This window comes from Polistes fuscatus, unplaced genomic scaffold, assembly GCF_010416935.1.
Source record: "Polistes fuscatus isolate 324 unplaced genomic scaffold, CU_Pfus_HIC Scaffold24, whole genome shotgun sequence".
In the NCBI taxonomy this organism is placed as follows: Eukaryota; Metazoa; Arthropoda; class Insecta; order Hymenoptera; family Vespidae; genus Polistes; species Polistes fuscatus.
Genome location: NW_025113101.1, coordinates 928940 through 956143, shown reverse-complemented (window position 1 = coordinate 956143; position 27204 = coordinate 928940). Strand labels below are relative to the sequence as shown.

General features: G+C 40.4%; 2 protein-coding genes across 13 annotated transcripts; one reads left to right on the top strand and one right to left on the bottom strand.

The window, feature by feature from the left end:
• On the bottom strand, positions 1–21787 carry LOC122518443 (rho GTPase-activating protein 100F). 9 transcript variants are annotated; one of them, XM_043637392.1, is made up of 23 exons: positions 19378–21787; positions 17963–18064; positions 16395–16638; positions 9410–9523; positions 9003–9185; positions 8761–8919; positions 8424–8653; positions 8079–8337; positions 7335–7346; positions 5870–6122; positions 5500–5763; positions 5268–5426; positions 5027–5190; positions 4586–4937; positions 4298–4516; positions 3815–4203; positions 3593–3725; positions 3391–3510; positions 3162–3322; positions 2856–3048; positions 2450–2737; positions 1339–1402; positions 333–413 (listed from the first exon to the last, which is right to left on the bottom strand). In XM_043637392.1, exons 3-23 carry the CDS (start codon positions 16611–16613, stop codon positions 410–412), a joined length of 3939 nt encoding a protein of 1312 aa, XP_043493327.1. In that variant the 5' UTR covers positions 16614–16638; positions 17963–18064; positions 19378–21787; the 3' UTR covers positions 333–409. The 9 variants fall into 9 exon arrangements, with proteins under 9 accessions (XP_043493322.1, XP_043493324.1, XP_043493325.1 ...); XM_043637394.1 differs by having other exon boundaries at positions 2450–2733; positions 19378–21786; XM_043637387.1 differs by lacking the exon at positions 1339–1402 and having other exon boundaries at positions 1–413; positions 2450–2733; positions 19378–21785.
• Positions 21788–22799: 1012 nt separating this feature from the next.
• Positions 22800–27203, top strand: LOC122518444 (protein SMG8). 4 transcript variants are annotated; one of them, XM_043637399.1, is made up of 15 exons: positions 22800–23113; positions 23181–23325; positions 23399–23673; positions 23756–23986; positions 24067–24260; positions 24344–24447; positions 24565–24758; positions 24842–25081; positions 25160–25363; positions 25446–25561; positions 25663–25818; positions 25924–26134; positions 26241–26552; positions 26632–26811; positions 26911–27203. In XM_043637399.1, the coding sequence occupies exons 1-15, from the start codon at positions 23061–23063 to the stop codon at positions 27029–27031; spliced, it is 2736 nt and encodes a 911-aa protein (XP_043493334.1). In that variant the 5' UTR covers positions 22800–23060; the 3' UTR covers positions 27032–27203. The 4 variants fall into 4 exon arrangements, with proteins under 4 accessions (XP_043493334.1, XP_043493332.1, XP_043493335.1 ...); XM_043637397.1 differs by having other exon boundaries at positions 26632–27203; XM_043637400.1 differs by having other exon boundaries at positions 22802–23113; positions 23412–23673; positions 26632–27203.
• The last annotated feature ends 1 nt before the right edge of the window (position 27204 follows it).

Here is a 27204-nt window from a genome sequence, read left to right as displayed (position 1 = left end):
TTTTGTTTACTCACTGTGCGCCACACCTCCTCTTGAAGCCACAATTATTGGCTCGTAGTTTCGGGAAGTAGTTGTTGTTGTTGTTGTTGCATCTGCTGCATTTGCTGTTGTTCGCGATGATGACGATCGTCGTCGCTTGCCTCGACGTCTCCTTCGACACCTTTTTCGGGCTCTTCTCCGATATGGCCTTCTTCCGTGTCAAGGCTGCTCGTAGGCGTGATTTGTTCGGTCGCAGTTGCGATTCCGGTTGCGGACGCACCCTGACCCGGGCCCTGACCCGGGCCCGGGCCCGGACCAGCTGTCCCTTCTCCGACCTTCTCAAATCCCAAACCCCCCAGGAGGTTCTTGTCAATCGGCTCCGGCGAGGCTTCCGAGTCCTCGCTGCTAGGTGAACCGGGAGACGAGACTATCACCTACGCAATTGCCCCCGAAAATGTTTCTCTTATTTCATTATCTTTCCATCCATTTTCCCTTTCCTCAAAAGAGACCGATTTCGATATCCGAACATATTTCATATTTTTTATTTCATCAAGAAGATGAGAGAAGAGTCATTTAATTGATCGGTCGGTCTCCTTTTTTTTCTTTGCTTTTGATTTTCCATCGAAATATATTATTTATCTTTTCAATATTTTTCAATGTAACGTGTGTTACGGTTTACGTGTTTAAATAATAGAATTAGAATCGAATAATTCTAAATCGGACAAAACTAATAACGTACAAAATCAAAAATTATCCTCTCCTTGTAAAGGAGTCTACTACAATTATCCGAAAAAGTATATCTCGTAGCAATATTTTTATCAAAAGTAACAAGATTAAAAGAAAATAATGACAGAGGTGTTGAACTGTCGAGTGTTTGGAATAATATAACAAATCCTTGAAATCTCGTTCGAAGGTTCCAATTGTCAATCAAAATCGGAAATGGAGCAATCGATTGATATTTCGTAGATAGCAAAGAATCGATGGAACGAGCGCTATTATTTTAAAACATATTTCAGTGCATTTCAATCGAGGAAGAATAACTATGCTTTTGGGATTTGCATTTTATGCGATTTATGCGAAAAGTGAGTTGCGCAAAGTCGATCGATTCTCCGACATCTGAAGTGAGCCATGCACGTGACAGTAAAGTAATTAGCGGATGAATGTGAATGAAAATGATGATGATGATGATGATGGTTGTGGTGGTGGTAGTGGTGGTGGTAATGATAATAACAATAACAACAACGATAACAACAACGACAATAATAATAATAATAATAATAATAATAATAATAATAATAATAATAATAATAATAATAATAATAATGATAATGATAATAATAATGATAATAATAATAATACCTGTGCAAGAAGCGGCGTCTCTGTACTGTTAGCGGTTTGGTAGAGCCGGCAATTTGCGCTTGCTCTGAAGAATACGTGCCCAAACGAAAAAAGATAAAGAAGACAACGTAAATCGTCACTATAATCGAAAACGTCGAAACTATAGACGCAAACGGAAATCATATAGTGTCAAATATGACGCGCGCGCGCGCGACAAATACAAGATATTTAGTTTCTTATTATGCGGACACAACTGTGGACTCGTACAGAACTGACATCGAGACATGCACGTAGGTATTTTGCATAAACACGTTAAGGTATGCAAAATAAATAATCAGTGATATAAAAGTTCGCGAATTAATGTTATATGCGAGTGATTTATTACGAATGATGTATATACTTTGGTGCGCAGCAGCTAAATAAATGTGAGTATAAGAACATTTTGCAAAGCGAGAGTGATTGAAGAAAATATGTATACATGTATATTATGTAGACATATGTAGATATATATGTACAAATATAGTTTTTTAATCCATTCGTCTCATCGTATGGAGATATAGATATTTACACGATTGTTTTTTTTTAGTCCTACATGAGAAGTGTACAAAGAAATGTATCGAACGGCATAGAATAATTTTCGCATGCGCGCTAAACAATATGAGAAACAACACAGCGAGAGAAGAAAAGAGAGCGAAAGGAGTAATAATATAGCGTGTATAGAAAGATCATTGGTAATTATCGTGCTACTGCGCTCCAAACAGATTGCGAATCGTCGAGACAAATGACCGACATATTTTTGAACAAATTTAAAACGCTTGCTTGATACGATAATGAAAAAATGATCTCTTAGTCTTTCTTTAAACGCTAAATGATTCAACATTTATATTAGAATCTTCGTTATTTCGGATGATATTCGTAATGCGTTTGCGCAGCTGATTTTACGGAGCTGATTTTTACGGAGCTGATTCAGTGCCAGAAAATCGACCTTTTTTGTTTTTCCCCATTCTTTTTGGTTTGCTTTTTGTTTTTCTGTTTTCTTTTTATGTTTTTTCTTTACTAGGTACTAGTATTCAAACATGATTAACATTTAATACAGCCGAACACATCGACGTTAATTGTCTGTGCAACGCACCTGTCGAGGCTTGATTGGTGGCGGTGGAGGAGGACGAATGGAGGGTGCGAGGGCTTCGGCTGCTGTAGTTTGGGGTGGACGATGAAGTGAGGGTAGCTGCTGCCAAAGCAGCCCTGTTCGTCCCAATGTTCCCTGTACCTGCTGTTGCACCTGTTGCTGAACTTGCTGCTGCTGCTGCTGCTGCTGCTGTTGATGATGTTGTTCCACTTGTTGCTGATTGTTGCTGTGCTCGATTGCTGGCGTAACTCGAGGAAGCGCTGAACCGACTGAAGAAGTCTTCCGAACTGTCTGTGAAATGAGTGTCTGATTACTCGGCTCTTATTCGTCCCATTGCTAAATTTCAACAATATCGTGGATTAGGAGAAAATAATTATTTATAACGAATAGAAGTAAATGATATCATTACCTGACTTAATTGGCCATATTTCCAAAAGATATTTCAATACGGCAATCGGCTGTTGGAAATCTAACGGTGGACCACTTTCTTCGGAATGTAACATAAGTACTGGTCCAAAACAGACAGCCAAACTCGCTGGTGACATTTTGTTACATTGAGAAACGACCATTGCCAAGTGGTCCAACAAGTAAATTAAAGTACACTGCAATCGAGATATGTATAATTTTAGATGATTACAGATACAATATGTATATTGCACGTATAGGCAAGATGAGATCCTGTTGACCTATCGATAGATGTTATTATTCGACTTACTCTGTTAACTTTTGGTAAGCAATCCAATATACTGAACATAAGCTTAGCGTTGCCTTGCGGATCGTCGGGCAAACAAACGGCCAATGCATCAACCATCATTTGATAAAGACATTTAGTAAATAACGGTTCCGGAAGTTCTCGTAAGTAATCTTTCAATACACCTGTATACACCAACAATAGATTTGTTTAAATCGTGCTCGATTAAATAAACATTATTCTAGAAACTTACCGGTAATAACGTTTATATCTGGTACATTGTCGGGTGACAGATTGACCGATCGTGCATTTCGTTCAAAGGCTTCTCTTAATATTCTCTTTTTACTTGCCGACCCGCAAAGTCTGTATAAACCTGTACAACGTATAGATTATTCGTAATGTGTCTCTACTTTTGATCTTGATCATTTATTCGGAAAATTTATGTATGCACGGACCTATAATATCGAGGCCTCTCCTTTCGACTTCCTCGACGCATCGCCAAACAATTATTGGTACATTTGGAACTCCCATTGCTAGTGCCGTGGAAACACCACCAGGAACTCCTCCAGTCTTTGACTCTCGACTAACCTGATACGCGACATTCCAAATCCGATTGAATATAGCGCCCTTTTCGAATATCCCGATAATTAGGTTAACAAGGTAATAATGAAACTTACAACGGTATCGAGATCAACTCCGAACAAGGGTGCTACACGTGTAGCAAGGGATATAACTGGTAATCCCCTGCGCCTAAAGGTCTGCTGAGCATCGGTATATCGCAGTCTTAAATAGATTGTACCTCGAGGTTCGACTTTAACGGCCAACTGATGCACCGCCGCTTCTTTCAGCAGAGTCGCCAAGTGTACGGATCCTTTGTAACAGAGTTTGTGCCGGTATTGTGGGTCCCAAGAATAGACGAGCAGATCCAGCTGCCGATTTCCTACGAGATCCAGCTCGAAGGTTTCGTCCCAATCGAACATCAAATCACCCGTTCGCACGACGGTTCGTGCTTTGTGTACTCTGTCGCATTCCAGTACGCAATATAAGTCTCTCAGGCCACAACTAGCTGTTAAACCATTAATAATATGCGTATATTATAGGCGTAGACGTGTAAAGTGTCGTGCATTGGTCGATGATTAGCGGGTAATCTTTTGGCGTACCTAAATTAGGCTGACCCGATGGCGTCGAGGGTGTAGTTGCTGCCGAGGAGGTTGTAGTCGAACGAAGGCCACGACCTGCCAATAGGTGTACCCAGAGCAATCCACTGACCCCACCTGCCAGATCACCACCGCTGGTTTCTCCGAGCGAACTCAAAAGGGAACTGGTCGAGCTCGGAGTACCCACCGTCGGTGGCTTTTCTATCTTATACTTGAGGAACTCTACAAGAATGTCTCAATAATAACGCGAAGAGTAGACAATAATTACGTCAGAACTAAATAATCGCTTACCTGCAGGATTAATATCTAGCAGTCTTTGATCCTGAGTTCTGGTAGGTGTGGGGGTCGGTATACTTCTCGTAGATTCGAGGTCTAATAAGTTTCTAATTCTTCTAACAGACGTAGCCCTTTGACTCGCGGAGCTTCCTAAAGACGGCTTTTGACTGGTCAAGGAGGAACGTGCGCTTGTAGCCACCGATGCCGGCCTAGGATTGCCTGTACCTCCCCGATGACACGTCGAACTAATCGCCGTCGATGCTCTTAAATTTGCTAAATTAACTTGCTGCGCGGACGCTGATCTCGTTGAGAGTCGATCCAACGTACTCGAAAGTGGCCTGTACGCTCCATAACTACCATAATCGCCCTGAGATATAAATTAACGTTAAGACAACAAAGCTTTGTTTTCGCACCTATCGAAATCATTGATATTAATACTTATATAAAATAATTTACTTGATTGGCAGCTGCGTGAATATTTTCGGCGCTATAGGTGTAACGAGGTGGTCGGTTCGTGGTTGCTCTGATTTGCTCGTACAGTGCACTCGTGCTAGGCGTTCTGCTCAGCCAGGCTCGATATTCGTCGGAAGTGAATACGCTAGGCGACGATGGTATCCTACCTGCGTAGGATAACACGAATTACGTTAATAGCCAAGTTGCTCTCCTTTTCATTATTTCTTTGATTTCCTATAATTACCCCTATCCCGTCTGATCGAAGGCAATTCCGGAGCCGATAAAGCACCGTCGCTGTCTTCCTGATCTATCAATCCCGATGCTACAGTACTGAGACCTGACCTGATACCTGGCTGTTGCGGCAACGTTCTACCACTTCGAGGTAAAGAGTTTGATCTTAATCCTAGAGGAAAAGAACGATACAAATGTATAAAAGTAACGATAATTAATTAATTAATAACTATAAGATCAATTACCAGTCATACCCTGACCAATTTGTGATCTTGAAAGTGTAGCAAGATGCGATACGGCACTGCTGGATGGTGGATTATTCATGTTATGTCTATAATAATAGTAGGCAGATTTCGGTGAACTCGAACAGGTAGCCTCGGTGTCGGAAGCATAATCCAATGATGGTCTGTGCCTTCTGGTTAGAGTACCAACTGGATTTCGTCTCGGTGTGATCGACGGCGTGTCGGCTTGCGTTCCGTATCTAGTGTTATATCGCAATGCCGATGTTCCTGTATAAATAAGGTAACAGATAAAAGATAACAGTTAGATTAGTATCCTATAATAGTTCATCCTTATGGATTAATAAAAATAAATTAGAGATCTTAATATATATACCTGATTTTAAACTCGACCTGAGAAGAGTATGACGAGCTGGCATCGTTATGCTCGCGTAATCGACGCGTGGCAAATGTTGATCCGAACCACTTCTGGGAATCATCCTTCCACTTCCGGTGTGCTGAGAATAACCATAATGAGACGACTGGGCCTGACCGGACAATCTTCCTGCGACCGATTGCATTCCCCCACCAGTGGACATTCGACGGCCATCGTTCGAGGGCATCACTGGCCCGGTATAGAAGGAGTGTACCTATTTTGTGGTATCATGTTACGTCTTATGTTATTACCTTACGTCTCGACACGTTCAAAATGATTTATTGGCATTTATTTCGAGCCTCGGACTATCGTCAACTTGGTGACATTAAAATAGAATAGATTGTCGACGAGAAATGGGGTCTCGACAATAGAGAGATGGAAATAGAAATTTATACGTTACCGTCAAAGCCGGAAATCCGTCATTGCTAGCAATTCTTAAGCATTGTCAACAATGCAAAGCGCTTTTCGACAAAGTCGGAAATAGAAGAATTCTTACAGCTTTTCCTAAACATTGAACATAATACTTTGAATAGAATGCAGGTATATAAAACATATCGTTCTAAACCCGCTTATCTTCCGATACGATAGGGAACAAAAGATACTTTGTCTAAAGGTGCTTTGTATTGTTGACAATGTCTAGAAATTGCTAGCAATGACGGATTTCCAGCTTTGACGGTAATATATATATATAGAAATGTAGTCGACGATGATCGAGCTTCGATGTTTCCCATTGAACAATCTCATCGACACTATGATTGGTCCGCAAACGTTATGCGAGTACTCGATACACCATAAGGTATAGGTGTCCCATAAGTTATTTCCGTGTCACACGCCATGTATGACTTTGAGCGATCGATCAATCATATTGTCGAATGAATGAATGAATAAACGATTACGGATAGAATGACGTAAAAGATATATAATGAGATTCAAAATGCAGCATGAGAAAGAAAACGATAGAAGGAATGCACAGCAAGCATATGTACGAGGCAACAAAAATAGAGAGAAAGAGAGAGAGAGAGAGTAGGGTTTACGTTACAAACATAGCGGTACCCGTACGCGACTTTTTTCTTTTATGTTATTTTTTTTTTTGTATATTTATATTTGAGTTCGCTACAATGATCGCGACAAACGTATACATCGTAATAATGAAAATATATAGAAAATATATAGACATGTAAAAATGAAATAATATAAGGGGGAGGGGGAGGGGGAGGTGGAGAATAATGAAAATGCCGATGCATACGTTTGTTAATGATAACAATGATCAAATGGATATAATTAGTTTATGGTTATGCAATACGAACGACTCGAATAACGAAAATGAGTGCATCAGAGTACGCGCAGTGTCGCGTACAGTACGAAAAATTGCACTTATACCTATACACAAGTCTAGATATGAAGAAAGAGTTAGTGTTGTCTTTACCTTCGTAAAATCCTGGTTAATTTCAATGTAGCATTCATTCATAGAACCGATTAGTTATATGAAAGACGACATCGAAAGACGACATCGAATGACGAACGTCGTGTCGTAAAAAGATTCGACACTCCGTGCCGTTCGGAAATATACATCAAAGTTTTCATTTTGATAATAACATTAAAGAATCAAGCAGACATAGAAGCGAAAGCTCTCGTCTCGTACAAAGCATGCAAAACATTATTTGTGTCATATTTAACACACGACGTATGTATTTTAATGACGCATATCTCGATTATTTATTTATTTATTTATTTATATTTATTTTGTCAATTATCCGAAAGACTCGGAGATCGTGTAGCAATAAAAGTGCAATGATCACTCTGATTTCTATCGGAGAGTGTCTCGAGACAATATTCAGAATTCACCACTTTCTTAATACTGTAATGTAGCGATTATATTGGAGATAGATAAGGGAAAACAAGTGTCAAATCGGTGCAGATAGGTGTATGAAAGGGTGCTCGATCCACATCGTCTAGAACATCTATGTATAGTAGTATCTACACGTGACGTCAGATCGAGATTAATTTATCGATCAATAATAAATAATCATTATATCGAAGGAAGATTAGGAATCTCGAGCTGTGTCAAGTTTCTTAGAATGAACGACGACGACGACGACGACGACGACGACGACGACGAGGAGCCCCGGTAGTAGCCAAGGGCCCAAACAAGTCCCAAGAGAAAACTTACTTTCTCGGCTAGACTTTCCAAAGTCTTTGGATATCCACGCTCGTAAGGTTGGAAATGTTGTGCGGTGGCAGGCTTCGGTTGATGCGTGATAACCGGTGGGGGCGGTGGTTGATAAGACCAATGCCCTTCCGGTCTCGAATTGTAATAAAGATCACCATTACTGGAACCCAAATCTTGACTCGATCCTAAACCAGTTAGACCTAATCGCGACCGGGAGGGCAACATTTCCCGTCCGTCGCCTCGCCTGCGACTGCTATCTCTGCTTATCGGGAAGGTAAGTGGTCTATAGTGGTATCGTTAGATGATGATACAGTTTGAGGTTAGTTATAGGAGATTCGTCGATACCTGACGTGATTGCTGGTAGCATGATCGCTCTCGTCTTCGTTCAGTTCCCTCTTGATCACTACCACCGGTGGTGCTTTGTGCTCAGCTTGACGACTATGAGAGACGGCTTGATGGGGACCGTGTCGGGTCGACAGAACGAGCCTCCTTGGTATCGACATAATGATAACGACGTCGTCTAAGCTCATGTGCGTCACGTCCACTAAATTTACAGCAAGGATTTCGTCCCCCACCTGCAACGACACCAACAACGGTAACGACAAATATATGGTATTAAAGATAGAGGAATGTTTTTCATCTTGGAACGTTAATATCTCGATGAAACGATTCAAATTCTCACCTTCAAGCAGCCGCTGTTATAGACCGCTGTTTCCAATGCTATCCTAGAGATGAAGACGCCGTCGCTTCTGTCCATGCCATTACCTTCGCGTATATATAAACCAAGCGTCTGACCCGGCCTTTTAATTATCTCAACAAAATAGATGGGATGTTTAGGATCCTAAAATAATAATAAGACAAGACGTTGCTAGAACAGAATCTTAAATTTCAATTGGTAAACGTTATTTGTAATACTCGACGAACCTGCATCGCGATAAATTTCTTGGCCGCCTCAGACGCTTGTCTCCCCATTTGTCGGGGTTCGATGACGCGAACGACCATGTCACCCCGTCGTTCCACAGCTTCGAGGGCCGCTGCTGTCGAAGCGTCATGATCGTTCTCGATCGTTTCGATCTGCTTGAAGATTTCCGTGCTTATCCCGCTTATCTGCAACAAAATGTCTTTCCGCTTCAGGAAGTATAACGGAGCAAGATCTTTTAAAGGATACGCTTTTGTGAAATCGGCCCTCGGATATGTTCATCATATTTATCTTTCCATATTCGTGTGAAAAGTTTTCTCCCTAGCGTTTAAAATTGATCTTTGGGTCCGATTTCACAAAAATATCAGCTTTTCTACTTTAAAGAAATGTCGTGCGTGTTAGGAATGATTACTTTTCGGAAATCTCCCTGGATGACTAAAGATGGTGGTTCCTTGGGGCGCAACTGGTTGGTAGGAGCTTGTCTCCCAGGACTTGCGCTTATGTCTGTCACTTCCACTCGCGTCTCCTACGATAACACGGATTCTATAATTAATTGATTAAATCATGAGAAAATATGTACATTATCTGCATGTATTATTAAACAATATCGCCAAACGTATGATCTAATCTCTAATTCTCGATTGAGAAACTTCAAAACAATCTAATCGGTAAACTGTTGACTCTAAATTCTGTGGGATGCGAGCGCCTCCAAGCTAAACACTTAAATAGGCATTCGCGAGGAGATTGGACGGTGGGCTGTGGATAGCTCAATGGTTAAAGAGCAGTCGCTCGGAAAGCGGAAGATCCGGGTTCGAGTCCCGGTACAGTCGGTTATCCAACGGCCCAATTTTTTTCACGAATCCTACGATTCTTTTTTCTTAGATTCGTCCAAACCCAATTGGTATATTTTCCCTTTTCGTCTCGTAAAAATCTCTGGCGTTGAACGTTTCCCTACGAGGTTCCGGGTGCCACGCGTTAACAGGGAGCTGCAAGGATCGGGACGAGGGTAGAGGAGAGGAGGGGCAGCAGATCCTTTTCGAGCTTTCAAATGTACAAGGTATTTATGTATGTTGGGGAAGGGAGGGGGGAGGGGAGGATTACCTTACGGGAGAAGAAGCACCCCGAGCCACCCCTGTCGCACATCCTTGCCAACCCCATAGCGTTTAATATGGCGGGAAGAAGTACTCGGAAGCGTAGAGGAGTCGCGCACGCGCTCCCCAACACCCTCTTTCCCATACTCTCGCGAGGGTGGGTGAGTATCGATCCGCTATGACGTCACCGTACAACCTCTTTCCTGTTTCGCGTCCGTCGTCCACTATCTCCTTCCACCTTTTCTTTTTTTTTTTTGTCAACGTCTATCCGTGTCCTCGTTCAACGGCGACGGTTCCGTCTCTGATTTCCTTTCGATACGTCATCTATCCTCTCCCCTTTTACTCTTTCTCATCGAATCATCTGTCACATCCACATGTGACGCCTTTCCTTCCTTCCTTCCTCTTTCTTCTTCCCTTTCTCATTGTTAAAGGTACCGTCTTAGAGTTAGCGAGAAATGTTATAAAACGGCATCAGAAATAAGGATAGACTTTTCTTCGACGAGAAATAATTTCGATTTTGAGTTCATGATTGTCATTGATCTTTAGGGGGAGAAAAAAAGGACAAATGAAAAAACGAATGGTACGCCAATGCGCGTAGTAGTAGTAGGACGTAAGTATCACGATCAGTAGTAAAACGTGGTATTAAGTAGTGGCAACGTATACGCAGGCGTACGCACGTACGGCCATCGAGGGTTGAAAAAAGGGGAGTGGCAGGGAGATCCAAAGACAGTAAGGGATAAGAGGAGAGGAGAGGAGAGGGAGTGCTGAGCCAAGAGAACGTAGTAGGATGAAAGAGAGAGGGTCGGTAGAATCCTGCAATACGATGTCGGCTTGCAATCAGAGCGCCTGCGTTCTCGTGGACCTGGAAAGCTCGATTCACCAGCAGTTTGGCTGACGAGCAGGGAATTCGGTAGCGCTTGCGCCCTTAATTCCACGTTTTTACGCGACTACGAGACGATGCGCGTACGTTTCGAGTAGTAAACGTCTCTGCTTTTGGAAGAAAAGAGTCAGCGACGTGGCGGTTCTGGACAAGCGTTCCGAACACCTGCTTACCACGTAGAGTAGACAACTAGCTTTCTCTCTTTCTCTCTCTCTCTCTTTCTCTTTCTCTATATATATATATACACGTATTGTGTGGATTTGTGCGTAGGTGGAAGCGCATGTGCGCATGGGGTGCGCGGTGGGTCGAACCCCGGTCGACCACGTGTTTCTACGCGCGAACCCACACGATAAACCGCGAACCATACGCCCCATGCGATACGCCATGCGATACGCCATGCGATACACCACACGATATGCTGCCGCACGCGTTGCTGGTATGCATACGATAAATACCTGCTGACCGTGAACGTATACGTACACCTACCTATATACCTTTCAGCTAGTTCCACTTTACCTGGCTCCTATAGCACAGGATATGCAGACGACAGCACTTACGAGTGCTATGCAAAAAGATATACGAAGGTGTGCGTACCTAGTCTAGTAGAGGGATCCCTCCCTCTACAGGAGAGGGGGGTAAAAAAGTGTAGGTGTCGCTTATAAGCCGAAGAGGCCAAGTTTCCTAATTAGCGAGCTAACGCTCCTAACTTTTCAATCTGATAATCCGGCAGTAACGATCGTACTGGTGCAAATTGATAAGCCATCGCATCCGGATTGATTTTTATATTCTCGACGATTTAAACGATAGAGATCGTAGTTACGAGGATACAACTTCAAATTAGTAAGAATAGGGAGAAAAGGGGAAAATCGATAATCGGTATTCTATAAATAAAAAAGACTCTTCTTTATCTCTTTTTACTCTCAACCTGGATAGATAATCTTGACCTTTCCTAACGAATCACGAAATATTTATATCAAACGTAATACGTGTACATTTTTGTACATATCATTTTCTAAATGGAATAGAGACGTTACTCGAATACGGAATAAAATATAATAGACGTTTTCTATGCATTCTTTGTGTATCCTTTCTTATTATTATTATTATTACTTTGGCATCGATCAATCGGCCAAAGAGCCGAAACTCTGTTCATAAAAATTCGAAAAGTAGCATAGATTCGATACTCGGACGCACACGGTTATACACAAAGGACTTGAGCTGGGAGTGCGAATCCCTCTCGATGGATACACGAATGGCAAACTCTCTTATGAAAGAGAAGAGCTTTGAAGGTAGACTAGAGAGAAAAGGCCGAGACAAGGGTACTTTTGACTCTGGAGACGAAATCGAATAGGGGGTCACTCGGAAGATATCGCCTAACAATCGGATCCGTTTTTCGAAGCTTTATCGATAGGCGGCGGCGGCGGCGGCGGCAACCTTTATTCGGTATCGTGCCCAATCGTGCGCGAACTATATACCTATGTATCTGTAAAAAAACCTTTATAGAAACCTATCGGAAAAGAATGCACGGATATACTATAATCTATTCTATCCGTTTCCTTCCTTCCTTCGGGAATTTCCTTTTTCGTCTCGGTTAAATCTATAACAGCCGAAATATCAACCCTAGTTCTTATTTTTTCTACCTTTGAAATAATATCAAACTAAGAGATGGTTTTTTTTTTAACAGACGACTTTTTAAGTAGAGGCGTCTACGAGGCGTCTACGAAGGCCGTCTACGAGATGCCTGCGAGGCAAAACTTATTCTTAACGTAACGGTAAATTTAATGACTGAATATAACTTCATTTGCCAGCTTCGTTATTACGCCTTTTATTTTTCACGATAATTTCATTTGACGAGACAAGCTGACGTTAATGCTAGAAAATGAAATGCTATCGGGATGACCACTCAGTATAGTCAAGTATATATTACATTTTATTAGAGAATGACATGATTGCAACGCGAATACTGTTATTATACTGAATTGTATTACTGAATACTGTTGTATGTTATAATTTCTAAACAATTTGCAAGCACAATGATACGTTTGCTGTATCGTAGAAGTGAATTTTTCGGAGTACCCTAAACTCTGGAGATATCGATTTCTCCTATCCCTTGCACGATAGGATAAATGAAGAGAAAAGCTTGGGAATAGTCGAGATCGGAGATACATTTGTCATCGCGAAGAGATTAAAAATACGTGTTGTGCAATGAGTCTAAAGTCTAATCCCGTTTGAAATATTTTTCGTATGAAACGAACGAACGAACGAACGAACGAGTGGTTTACGGTGATCTTAAATCGAAGCAGAGTATAAACATTCGCCAACGAATCGGAATGAAATTCGATGCAATAAAATGCGAGTGATATATTTTATATTGTAGGAATCTGTTCTGTTCGACCACAATTCGATATATTTAATCGAGCAGATCGAATCGAATCGAAACTCGATACATTTTCCAGAGATTCTATATCTTTTCATAGATTTTCACGTGGGAATCCGAGACCATAAGAAAAGGGATGGAAAAGAGAAAAGGGATCGTAACGATCCAACTGCTCTAGTTCCGGTATGTGGAACGATGTGCAAGAGAGGGATAATTGCGGCCCAGCTGAAAATCAAAGAGACTTCTTCTTTTTCGTCCGACATTCCCCGCTTCTGCCCCATTTTTTTACGTCCTCTTGTTTTCCCGCTTCGGTGCTTTTTCCTTCTCTCCCTTTTTTCCCGTTGGAAGAAAAAAAGAAAAGAAATGAAAAGAAAAGGGGGAAGCAGCGTGTCTAGGCGAGGCGACAATTAGCCCTCAATTATGCAACCTTCCCCGACGGGTTAACGGCTCGGTTGGAAAGGAAGGGTGGAACCTGGCGGCCCTGTGGAACTGTCTCTCACGTGGTACGAAGAAACAAATCTCGCGCGAGGATAATAAAGAGGAATTAGAGTCGAAGGCTACTGGACCACTGGCATAAAGAGGCTAGTAAGATGGATAAGGTTGATGGGAGGTAATTAGATATTGATTTCGCATTAGAGTATGCCGAGATAGACGGCTGTTCATTAATGTGGCTTAGCGAAGATCATCATCGTTCGCTGGCCTGGTACTCTCTTTACGTGCCATTGATAGGGAAAGATCAATAGCAGATTTATTGTTTGCCATTTCCTCGATATACCTAATTGTAAGAAAAAAGAAAAAGATAAAAAGAAGGAAGGAAGGGGTACAATTACGAAGGTACAATCAGAGATTCGTTGACGATACTCGAGATATATTTTTCCATCTACTTTGTATCCATCATTTGAAGCTTTTCCGAGTGGAGGATCGTAGTTAATGTAAAATGTAAAATGTAGGTATTCGCGAGGTCAAAGCCCCTTGTTTGATGAACGAACGTCCATTACTGCTTATTGCTGAATCAAAGATGTCCGTGCCTACTACTACTGCTACTTCGAGTTGGCTTTGATCTTTCTCCCTGTCCGACCAACCCCTTTCTCCCTTTCCCTGCCACTAGTAATCATCTATCGTACAAACCAAACAATGCATAGAAACATTGTATTCGTTTAAAATACTTTGTCCGAACGACTCGAGTTTATTAACGCTTTTAACATAATTAGGATTCAAGGGTAAAGGTGTTCGAAGAAAAATAGCCACTCTCGTTAGGCGAATAGTCTACAAAAACTAACACCGCGAATCGCGCATTTGTGGTATTATACGTCGAGATTGAATTTGGGTCAAACTGAATGATTTACTCCTCGATCCTATATTTTATTATTTTAAGTATCGTAGTTTTCCTATCTACGTTCGATATCTACTTCCACGAATCTCACCTGTGTCAGACTAAACCCTGCGTTCTTGTCTATCGGATCTTTACGTTAGAATAATAATCGGACGTTTTACGATTCGCGGAAAAAATGCTGAAAAGATGGGGCTGCTGAAAGAAAAAAAAAAAAGAATCGGCTTAAAACATTTGCTGGAAATACTTCCGTTTGTTTACCATGTCGTTGTGCGATACGAGGGACAAAAAAGAGAAAAGTGGACGCGGAGAGTTGCGCTTATTAAAAAGTGAAGAATAAAATTTGTAGGAAATAATGGAGGTTGCGCTGCTGAGCGAACACTCGAAATTATCCGCGAGTAGGAGAGAAGCAGCAGCTCGAGTTCCGTAACTGCGACGACGACGACGACGACGACGACGAACGGTCCTCCTCGTCGCATAAATTGCGCTAGGAGCGGCGCGTTCAAGCTTCGAATAACGAAGGTTCAAGTTGCAACGTCATTTGCTCTCGTTTAACTTTATTCTTATTTTTTTTCCCCCCTCGAACGAATATTCATTCGCGTGGACATAATGCACATTTTTTTCTCGAGGAAAACCCCAAACTTTTAGCCAAAATCGTGCTGAAGTGCGAAAAATAATATTCGAATATCGACCTTTCATTCCGACCAGAAAAAAAAAATACAAAATACAAAAGAAAGAACTGTATATCTTGTGAAAAATTTCGAAAACGAGTTCTTCCTTCGTCGAAGACCCTTATCGACACGAGCCTGTAATTAATTATACCGCCGATGACGCCGAAGCGAACTTAGAGAGCCTCCTAATAGATGGTTACGTTCTTCTCTTGCTCACGGTTGTCTCGTTGTCGTCCCTGCTTATTATGTTATTGCACCATTTGCAAAATTTTAATGGATTTCAGAGTACCCCTCTTTCCTAAAAATCGATGGGTGCTTACGCTCCTCGTCGTTTTTATCTCGAACCATTTAGATCTCTCTCTCTCTCTTTCTGTCGTTTAACCCGTAATATCAAAGAACGGAAGAAACACGTAGGTACTAACCTGCGCAACGGTGAACCTATTTCTCTTTCCAGATTTCCTTACATTCTCGTAACACGCATACGCGCTTACTTTAGTTTATACGTGAAATTTCACGTGTTCCTATTTGTCACGAGCCCAGCCCAGCCCAGCCTAGCCCAGCCCAGCCGTGCATGAATTGCAACCGAAAAGAACAACGCTGGAAAAAAATGAGGAGAAAAAGGAAAAGAAAAAAAGAGACAATTCTTTGTTCTCGCGTTCCCGGTTTAGCTCTTGGTTAGCCAGCCGAGTATAAACCGAAATATAACGATTGCGTTCCATCCCGCTAATTTAAAGCGACGAAATCAAGATCATCGTGGATATTTGGGGAAATCGAAAGGAACTGCGTTGCGAGTTTCAATTGTAACTTCGCGATACGATTTACAGTTTACGAGACAGTTTCAATTTAACGACGATAATTTAACGAAGCAATCCACCTATCCAGGCGACGGTAGAAACGACTTTCATTCGCAACCCGAAGGAAACCCGGTACACGACCGGTGGTGGTTGGTTCCTTGAGAGAAGAACGCTAGAGGAGAATTATCTGCAAAAAGGGTTAAAAGGGTGGCACGGTAGATTGGCGAGCAGCGTGGTGGTTGGTAAGCACTTACTTTTCTCCGGCCGCAGCAGAGCATGGCTGCTGCACTGCAATCGCGGTGAGCCGTAGACGAGAGTTGAGGCTGATGACAGACGTAGCTGAGTCGTGCGCCCCCTTCCCGCTGCAGCTGCACCACGCGCACCTGCAGCTGCACCTGATCCCGATCCTGCTGTCCTTGACCGACACCGACTCGACCACCGTACTTGATGCGCACGTGTTTTCGCCACTGCATGAGTTCGGTGCGTCATGCCCTCTTCCTGGATCAAACCGATCAACTTCATTTTGGATGAACGGGAATAACGGTTGCAGTTTCAGGACTTGCTCGAGTTCATTGGAATTTCATTAGAATCGATTCGGAGAAGGGAATCGTCTACTCCATGCTCGGAAGGATTATCTCCTAACTAAGAGCAAATTAAAGTAGACTTAGAACTAGCTTCTTCCGAACGATCGCATAAACAAGATTCCCAGATTGTTCAGAGAACGTTTCATTCGATCTTTTGCATCTTGTATCTAGATTACGAGAAAACCGTCCTATATTCTATCTCATTTCCACTATTTGCTTAACCCACTTTCTATTTTACGTTGAATATCTGATAGGTTCATTCGTTAACCTTTATAAATGACACCATACTTTCGCATATATTGGTCCTAAAATTGTATTTGCAAAAAATAAAAGTAAGCCGCGATCGATCGTGCGTGATCGCAAAGGACCTATCTATCCTACTCTCGACGATGACCTAATAATAGCTGCTCCAATTTTCTTAAGCTCTATTCATACGACATTTCGCGCATCCGGTTACGGTAATTCGTTAATAATCGATAAACTTCGTAAACCCCTTTTGAAAAAGGTCCGTTGTAATGTTGAATCCACCTTGAAATAAATTCATCTCTTTTTATATTCCATCTCGATTCGTTCGCTTTACTTTAAATTTCAAATATAAAAGTATATTTCTAATATGGAAAATTTCTAGTCAAAAATAAAATTCTTATGTTTCGTTCGTCTAAATATAAATGTCGCATAATGCAACAAGATATTGCGATTTAGAGTAATGCGAGATTTCATCAAATCCTTTTAAAACGCGTTCTATCTGATGTACAACGGCATCGGATGCATTTAGAGAAGATGTCACTCGTTTGAAACGCGTTGCTATCAAAAAATAAAAAAGAATAGAAAGTAGGGTGAACATATAACGTCGATAACTATACAAAAGATGTATTATGAATGATATCTCAGTTTGGTAATAAATAATAATAAATACAAAGAAAAATCATTCTCTAAAGTATTCTCGATTGATACGATAAAAACTCTGAAAATCAATATTTTCTAACGATAGAGACAATAATTATTAATAATAATAATAATAAAATGATCACACACACACACATATAAAATACAACGTAGAAATTGAAGATACATTTATAACACCGATCATGCATATATAAAATCACTTGGATAACTACATATTTCCAGAGTAATCGATGAACAACGAGATACTCTGGGCAAACGTAAGTAAATCAATGTAAAGATATCAAATAATAAATCGAATCTAATGTTATAATATAATAATAATAATCGTATACCTTCTAAAAAGCATTTCTCGCGTGAAGGACCAAAGTATCGCTGCACGACCAGTGTTTGACAGATTCTCTCATTCTGGTCCACGTGTTAAGCTCTCTCTTCTCCTAAGCACAAGAGAAAATCACAGGATTAGAGCGATATACTTCCGTACGATAGATAGTATATAGCACCGATCGATACTATCTGCTTCGTACACCTCACACAAATAAATATAGTACGTAGATACAGTCGATATAACACGTATATAACACGATACGTGGAACCGTACAATTATTTATCCAACTTCAAATTTCAATTGCTGATTGTAAAAGGAAGGAGAGAGACAGAGAGAGGGAGAGAGAGAGAGAGAGAGAGAGAGAGAAGTTACGTCCACGTGTTACTACTTTTCACTACTTTTTCTCTACGCCAATCAACACGTGTCTCGCGTAAACCTCTATATAGCCTCCAAATCCAGATCTTCTTTGCTTCCCCCTCTCCTTCCTCTCCTTCCTCTCGTAAACTTTTCTACGGAGGGACGCCGCGACACCGTTAACCGCATTTTCGCCGCTATATTCGATCGATCGATGAGAAATTCAAACGAACGAACTAACGAACGAACGAACCTTCTATCGACGAAAAAAAAATCCCTCCAACAGGGAGAAATTCATTTGAACTACGAGCTCTCGTTCGTACTTACACCTCTCGCAACAATCAATATCACGTGTATTCGATTTGGAAAGGAACGCTCGTAGAAATTTAAAACAATTGGTAGCCCGTACGCTTGTATCGTAAGCAAATGGAGCCGGTCTTCGATCGATAAGAGATATGGGAGCTTAAGGGTAACTGCCGGTAGCAGCATCAGCAGCAGCAGCAGCAGGAGGAGAGGAATGACTAGCACCGTCGGAGTACCAGCAACAGGGGCTGGTTACCCCGATAGAAATCGGTCTTGGGAAACGCGCGGAAATACGCGGAATCAAAGGGTCAAAAGAAGGAAAAAGTGGAGAGCAAAGCAGAGCAGAGCAGAGCAGAGCAGAGCAGAGCAGAGTAGAGCAGAGCTACCAGCAGAGAATTGTGGTGGCGTGCCAGCCGATGGTCCCGGACCAACCGATCGATATACCCTTTTTTCGAGAGTAGCTTCCACCATCTTCCCTCTCGCTCCCACCGAGCCACCCCCTAATCCATCTATCTCTTTTTGTCTCAGTTCAAAGAACGCTAGTATAAATGTAAAACGTATAACGCAGAGGACGAGTGATCGAGTTGATGCGCGCGCTCAAACGAGTCCACGCTCTTTTTTCCTTCCTTCCTTCCTTTCTTCCTTTGTTTATTAGTACGTTCATTTGTTAGTTCGTTCGTTCAATCGTTCGTTCGTTCGTTCGTTCGTTCGCGCACACCCGCAAAAGAGGGTTCGTTGGATTATAAGGAAGGATTTGAAACGTACCTTACGGAGAATCTCGCGAAAAAGCCGGGGACCGCCCGTTCCTCGATGCGATTAGCCGGCCCACTCGGTTGATTCCAATTAGGTGATCCTTTTGTCTCTTTTTTCCTTTCTCTTGTCGTTTCTCCTTGCCGGCGAAGGAACCAGGAGGAATCTTCCGCTTGCAGCTTTCTCACCTCGCCGTATAACGCCACGCGGGAATCAATACGCCCGCCTGCCTCGAGTAGTCTCTCTCGTTCTTTCCCACCCGTTCGCCCAGCCCTCCCTCTCTCTCTCTCTCTCTCCCCCTCCCTCTATCTATCTATATCCCTTCCTCTTGCCCTCGCTCTATCTTCCTTCTCGTCTTCACAATTTAACCGTGTAGCCGGTGAACACTACCCTCTCCCTCTCTCTTTCCTTTTTCTATCACATTTACGGCCGATTTATAAGATCCTATCTCTGTATTGCCTATTTCGCCAAAGTCCATGATATTCGTCGAGATTCATGCGAGGAATAGCAACGTGAAAAAGCAACCCACGGCGGCTATGCGAAGACGAAGGCGAAGGCAAAGACGAAGGCGGAGGGCGGAGGCGAAGGCGGAAGCGAAGAAGGTGAAGAAGGCGAAGGCGAAATCGAAGGCGAAGAAAAAGCACTTTTGACGGGGGGTGGAAATCACGATTCGAGCAGACCCTGTGCAACGCGCCGCGCCGCGTAAGCACGACTACCCCCTATACCGACTCTAGTCACTCACCTAGACGGACATGTTGGATATCGCGAGTGCGCATGCCGACGCCGGCGTACGCGGTTCCTTTATCGCGGGACGTGGTGGACAACGGACGAGGGTGAGGGCGACGACGTAGACGTAGACATAGACGAAGACGAGGACGAGGAAACGAAGAGAGGGAAGGCAACGACCAACCCAACTCGCCCCTTTTCTCGCCCCCTTTTCTCGGCCCTTTTCTCGCACCAATTCCATTGGAACGAGAAGTACTAACGTATATACATGTAGCAAAGTACTACGTACGCCGACTCGTGGCCTTTTCACTTGACCCCACCACCGGCGACCCGTCCCTTTCGCCCTTACATCCTCGTCTCTTTGTATCCTTTCGTTCCACGCAATAATCCCTTCGTGTCTTCCTCCTTGTCCAAAGGCTTAAAGTTGTACCTAGCTAGCTAGCATCCACGTTACGTGCCCAGCACGCGTCTCCCCGTCTACCCAACGATTCCACGCGTAAATTCCTCTTCCTAGCTGTTCGATTGATTGCTTCGATCCATTCGAATAGACTCGATATTTCCCTTTTATAGAGCAAGGACTTCCTCGATGATACTCCCTCCCTCCTTTTAGATGCGAGTAAATCCAAACTCGAGTCTTTAAATCTTTCCTCCGATCCAGTCGTATTTTCAAATCTTTTCTCTGTTTCTCGAGTGTCTCAACCTTTCTAACGGGTCGACATCTCTCTCTCTCTCTCTCTCTCTCTTTTATTTCCTCTCTCGAAAAGGAGAATCGCAATCAGAGGTCATTTGTTGCGCGTTGATTGCAAAAGACCGCTCGGGGGTTTGCCGTTAATAAGGACTCACCAGGAGATGTGCCAGAAAGCTGTGCTAGAGAACCGTGTTAGAGAACCGTGCTAGAGATAGAGATCAATTGATCGCCTTTGTAAACAGCTCGGTATAAATCTCTTATGATTGAGATTACGCTTTAGGAAATTGATCCAACTACTACAATCACAGAGAATTGCTAAATAAAATGCTCCTGTTTTTATCCATCTAAGAATCGATCTCTATCGAAAAATCCAACATTTCTAAGAGAGACCAATCAATTCTATTATCTTCTCTTAGAAGTTTGCAATTCATTTTGTATTTCATAGACAAAGTAATTATTGCAGAAGATGATATTTTGTTCGTTCGTATTAATACAACAGGTAAATTTATGACTGAAAATAAAATGGCAGTTCTACGACGATGACGACGACGATGTGATTGGGTGGCATTTGAATGAATGCCAGACGGCTTTCACACCTTTTTCAATTCCTTCCTTTCATTCGTAACCTCTTCGACGCTAAAGCTTCGACGCTAAAGCTTCGACGCTAAAGCTTCGACGCTAAGGCTTCGAAGCAACAAGGGTTACTCGAGCTGGTAGCCGAGCATTAGCAGCAAGCCTTAGCAACGATATATCCTAAAAACATTCGTGCCCAACGTCCCAAATCGATTCCGCTATTCTCGATCGATCATATTATTTTCGTATGAAAATGATTTATAGTAAAATCCATTTTGATTCATTTATTTGGATCTAGATATCTCGTAATCATTTACCCTAGGAAACAGTCGCAACGCGTGATACGTGTAACGTAGTATTGGTGCAAGATAGGTATGTAAATCGATCTTCGTGAAACGGGCCAAAGAGTCGCGCGGGCAACGACGTACTACGAAATACTACGTTCTGTGATGCGGTGCAATTAAGCTCGCGCCATCCCGTACCATCACCCAACACCACCACCCAACGCCCACCAACACCCTTCGAAGGGGCGCAAGTCCGCGTCTTCTTTTACCGCCCCCTACCGTTCGTTTATTCATTCGTTCATTCATCGGAGCACCCCTTTAAAGTTCGTTGCGCTTTCTAGGACCAACTACGACTACCTAATGTGCGTCAATTATATTATTCTTAACTCTTACAAATAAATATATTTCAAAATAAAGAAATCTTTTTTTTATTCACCTAGTGATTACCATATGGATAGATGTTCCTTCAAATCTATGATCTAACAAATCCTTCCTAACTTCACCAGGAATTCACTTTTGATGAATGCAATCCAAGAAACTGCCCTTGTTCTGTCCATTTCTTTTCGCATAGCCTACGATACAAGAAAAAAGCGACATGAATGATGTAGCCAAAAACAAGAGACCATTTTTTTTTTCATGGGATGTACTTGTTGAATTATCCTTAGGATTTAATCACTTTATTAATAAATATATGTATCTATACAAATACGTACTTACAATCATATCAAGCATACCTTCAATAATTACCACATGCCTGTGGTACCTGCCCATTCGATCCTTCCTTATCGTTACTAAACAACGTATTAAATCTAATCAAAGATGATTCATTCTACATTAAATATCATATAATCTTTGAAAATTTGTTCACGACATTTTGTATTATAGACTCTATTAGAAATAATTCGTATGAAAATGATAATAGCAAAATAAACATGATAAGTATATTATTTCAAACTGATTCAAATTTGAATATTGGCGGTAAACGTCAAAAACAAAATGTCTATAGATGATACTCTCCTAAGCGTTTTTTGTTTTGGAGGGAAAATTCAAATGGAAAGTAAGATACTTAAAAAAGAACTTATCCGTTACCATACGTACCGGCTTTACCAATACACTATTGATTTTTTTACGAAATATTATTTAAAAAAAAGAAAAAATAATCACTTTATCCTTAATATTTAGTCTGATTCTATTTAATAAGTAAAAATATTACTAACGTATATTTGACATTTGTAATTACAAGGTCTGCACTACTACGAGTCGCTATGATCAATCAAAATAACTTCTAATTCAAATATCATCAGGTGTAGGATTTAGTTTATGGTTAAAACTCGTAAATGTTGTTTACCGATATAAACATGGATTCATAAAATACTCAAAATATTAATAAAACTAACTTATTATAACCTATCCTGGAGAAATAAGTAATGAATACAAAAATGCGGCCACAAAAATTTACTCTTCCAATTGATCCTAAAACGTAAGTAGTTTTAAGTATAAAATTGATTTGAATAAAATAATAAAACTAAACGATATTGTGTGTGTAGATTTGACCACACAAATAAAAAGGTTGTTATCGTATCAGTATTTGGTAAATCTCGATATCATATGAAAGGATGTAAAACGGATATGCTGAGTTCCATCCTGCAAGTGGACCTTTTGGATGAGCCAACCGTAGATGAAACATCTATGGTGAAAATATTTCTAAACTTATATTAAAAAAGTCATGTTGTATTATTAAAAAATAATATAAACAACATTACAGGTTGAAATTGAAGGATATTATAATGCTAAAGACAAAACTGTGTATCTACATCTACGGGGACTCTTGGATTCTCATACTCTTTTGTCAGAATATGACAGATTTGTAGAAAAACAAGATTGCAAAGACTTTCTCAGCGTATGGGCACATATGAGATTTAAATATGCTAGAGCTTTACTGGTATTATTTCATATATCTCATGTTATAATACTTACTCATCCAACCCATACATTTGATTATAGTTACATACATTTATTTCGTGCCATAGATATAATACGGTAAGATATTTTCTCCAAAGATCTAAATTAAATGCATGGAACTGTGATGATACAAGAATAAGATTATTTCTTTTCGTCGCAGTCAAAAAATTTCTCCTCAGCTTTCTGATGCATTAAGTAGCTTATCTACTATACCGAAAGATTGGATATCAAATGCTAGACCTTGTTCTCCAAGAGTATTATTTTATTTCGAAAGTTCTCCTATGGTATTTCAAGATCCAGATAGCGGAGGAAATATTAAGAAGTTGGAACATTCGTTGGAAGATCAAATTTATCAAGTTTTAAGAAAAAATCGAATAGTTACAAATATAAGGTAAAATTTGGATTGCGCATTTGTTTTCTTTTTTTTCTCTTTTCTTTATTTATTAACATTGTATTTCTTTTTTCATTTAGTTCAAACTCGTTATTTGCAATCCCGGCAAATCAAGAATTTGTATATGTACATAATGGTCCTACAGAATCTGGAAATATTTTGGGCTATATGATGAAAAAATTAATTCAAAGTTGTAAAGTTAGTTCCGGTGGTAGTACATCAAGAAGTCTTGCCAGTTTAGATACGAATCATGAAACGGATGATGCTGAAATTGGTATATGATCATTCTCAATAACATATGTATACACACATACACACATTACAAGGCACATATTATTACCATTTGAATAATTTCAGAAACACATTGTTTCAAATCATTCCTGCAACAACATATAAATCTTGCTTTCGGCAGAGGCTTCGATGATAATGTCGGTAGACATTCGGTACCTGCATATTTTGAGGTTGATACGAATTTTCTAACAAATCCAATTACAACGATCGTTATTAATCGTATGTGCTTTATTAAAGCACAAATTTCATTAAAAAGTCAATATTTATCTATAAATATTTTTTAATAGATACCTACATTAACGCAATTCTGTAATGTGATAAACAAAATTAGCGAATACTTTATACACGGAACGGACAAAGAATTGCTGTCTTTGCATAGTTCATTAGATACCGATGTTAAATTCAGTAAAAGTAGATGTAGCAAAGTACTCCCAAGAGCCTTACAAACTTATCAAGAAAATCTTCCACAACATTATACAAGGTAATCATTCGTATATGTTAAAGAAAAGAAAAGACAATCGCGAATGAAATATATTCTATAGATTGAATTTCCTATTTTATTAGAGCATATCATGAATCTAAATTAGCACATGCTATGGGAGTTTTTGAAATGCATGCACGAGGTCCTTTATTTGAAGAATTCAGCGAAAAGTTACAAGCAGAATGCGATAAACATTGGCGAGCTGGACGACAAATGTGCGAAGTATTATCATTAACTGGTAATCCTTGCACAAATCCTATTCATAAAGGAGGCAGCGAAGGTGCCGGAGGTGGCGAACACCTAGAACCAGGAGGCGACAATAGGTCTTTTTCTTTCAGATACATTTATCTTTTGATCTTACACTTTGATATAATAATAAAATAAATATTTTCTTTTTACAGCGACTCACCAATAATGGAACACTGTAGCGGAGTTCGGTATATCTGTGCTTGTAATTGTGGAAGATGTCAAGGGCCACGAGAGGACCCTTTTAGTTTAAGACAGGCTAATTACGACTATTTTCAAATGTTAGCAAAGCAATGTGGCTGTACGCAATTAGAAAGTATACAATTTCCTATTTTTCAGCCTAGTACTCATAACTTCAGGTAAATTCTATTTCTGCTAAATAATATTATTATTCCAAATAATATATCTTATCTTATAATATATTATCTTTGATTTTCTTAGAGCAGCACAGTTATTTTCGGCAACAAATCGTAAAGATTCACTTAGTAGAAATAATTTATCCACTCCTCTAGGTCAAACGCAACCTTCCAGTCTTGGGGTTGAAAATATTTTAAATGGTATTAAATACTCTAAATGTGTATATATTTATAATATAGTATGAATGACAAAAATGAGAAACTTTTCTAAGGGAGAACTCGTTTACTGATAAATGTTGCAGATGATATTACAGCATACGAAAGTGGTGCACCCTCTCCATTGAAAAGTGATCCTACGGAAGAAGAAGTTCCAAGATTAAGTAACAAAACTAGTCTTACTCCTAGCGAAGGGCACAAAGTCGTTATAGAAGTTTCCGATGATGCAGAAAATACCAAAGGTAATGAACTTTTGATATTCACATGCATCTCTTTATTAGATACAAATGTGCATGTACATATATATGTACATATACGTAATTAACAAACTATACGCGATATATCAGAAAAAGCTTTGGTGAGACAGCCATCCACTACGGAATATCTACCAGGAATGTTGCACACAGAATCACCAGCTGGATTATTACCGCAATTTTCTAGCTGGTCTCTGGTTTGTCTTGGCCCAAGCAGTTTGTACTCGCACAATTTAGGTTTACAACATCAAGCAGGTGTACTGGCAACTTCTGCATTCCTTTTACCATGGGATGTAACAGTAAGGTTTGTTAAACTAATATTATTGTGCATTAATGTCAATCAATAATATATATCAAAATGTAAAATCACTCCTAGAAGGATAATAAATTGATTTGTAATGGTTTAATAGATTAGAGCATCAAAAAGAAAGGGGATCTTTGTGGCCTACTATAAATGATCATAATGTTCACGGATATTGCCCAAGAGGTAAAAATTTTCAAAATCTTAATACGATCCGAGGTCGCAAATCCAAAGGTGGGAAGGAATTCGTTGTTAAGATATTTGTTGGAGTGGAATACGAATGTCCGAGAGGGCATAGATTTATGGCATCTGCACCTGACAAAGTTTTAAAGGCAACTGGCAATGGGATCGTAAAAGATAGTGGAAATAAAGTAACATCAAGTACCACAGATATGCCTCTTTACTTTCCATGCCCATGCAGGTATATATTAAACATAATCAACGTTTGCATTGTACATTTTAACAATCAGTAATACGCACAATATATATGGTCTATGCAGGCAAACGCAACCGTTAATAGCTCAACTTATGAGAATTCACGTTGTGACTCCAAAAGCCCCGGTTCACGTTACGTTAAATCCTCGAGTTCAACCAGGGCCTCCGCCGTGTCCTATATTTGTAACTGGTTGCGAAGAACCGATCAAACTTTCACAAAGTGCCTACTGGGTTCTCAGATTACCGTATCCTTCAAGAATAATTACGCGCGCACACCTTCGCGTATTTTATACATTTAATTATTATAATACATACAATAACCTTAACTGCTTCTATCCATTTAGTTATGTATATATGGGCGAAAAGGGTCCATATTTACCACCAAAAGAACCAGTACCTCCTTCTCACGGACGATTATTGGCTGGCATGTATGGCATTAGTGAAGTTGTGCCAGAAAAAAAATAAAATTTTGTCACGACCGTAGCAAACTTTCAAACCTTTTTAAAGATTTTGATTATCTTATTAGATATACGAAAACCAGGTAGAGTGTAGCTAGCTGACTACACGATCGTTGTACAGTCTTTTTTAAATTATTAGCTAAATAAAAAAACTTAAATTTAATTATATACTACACAAAT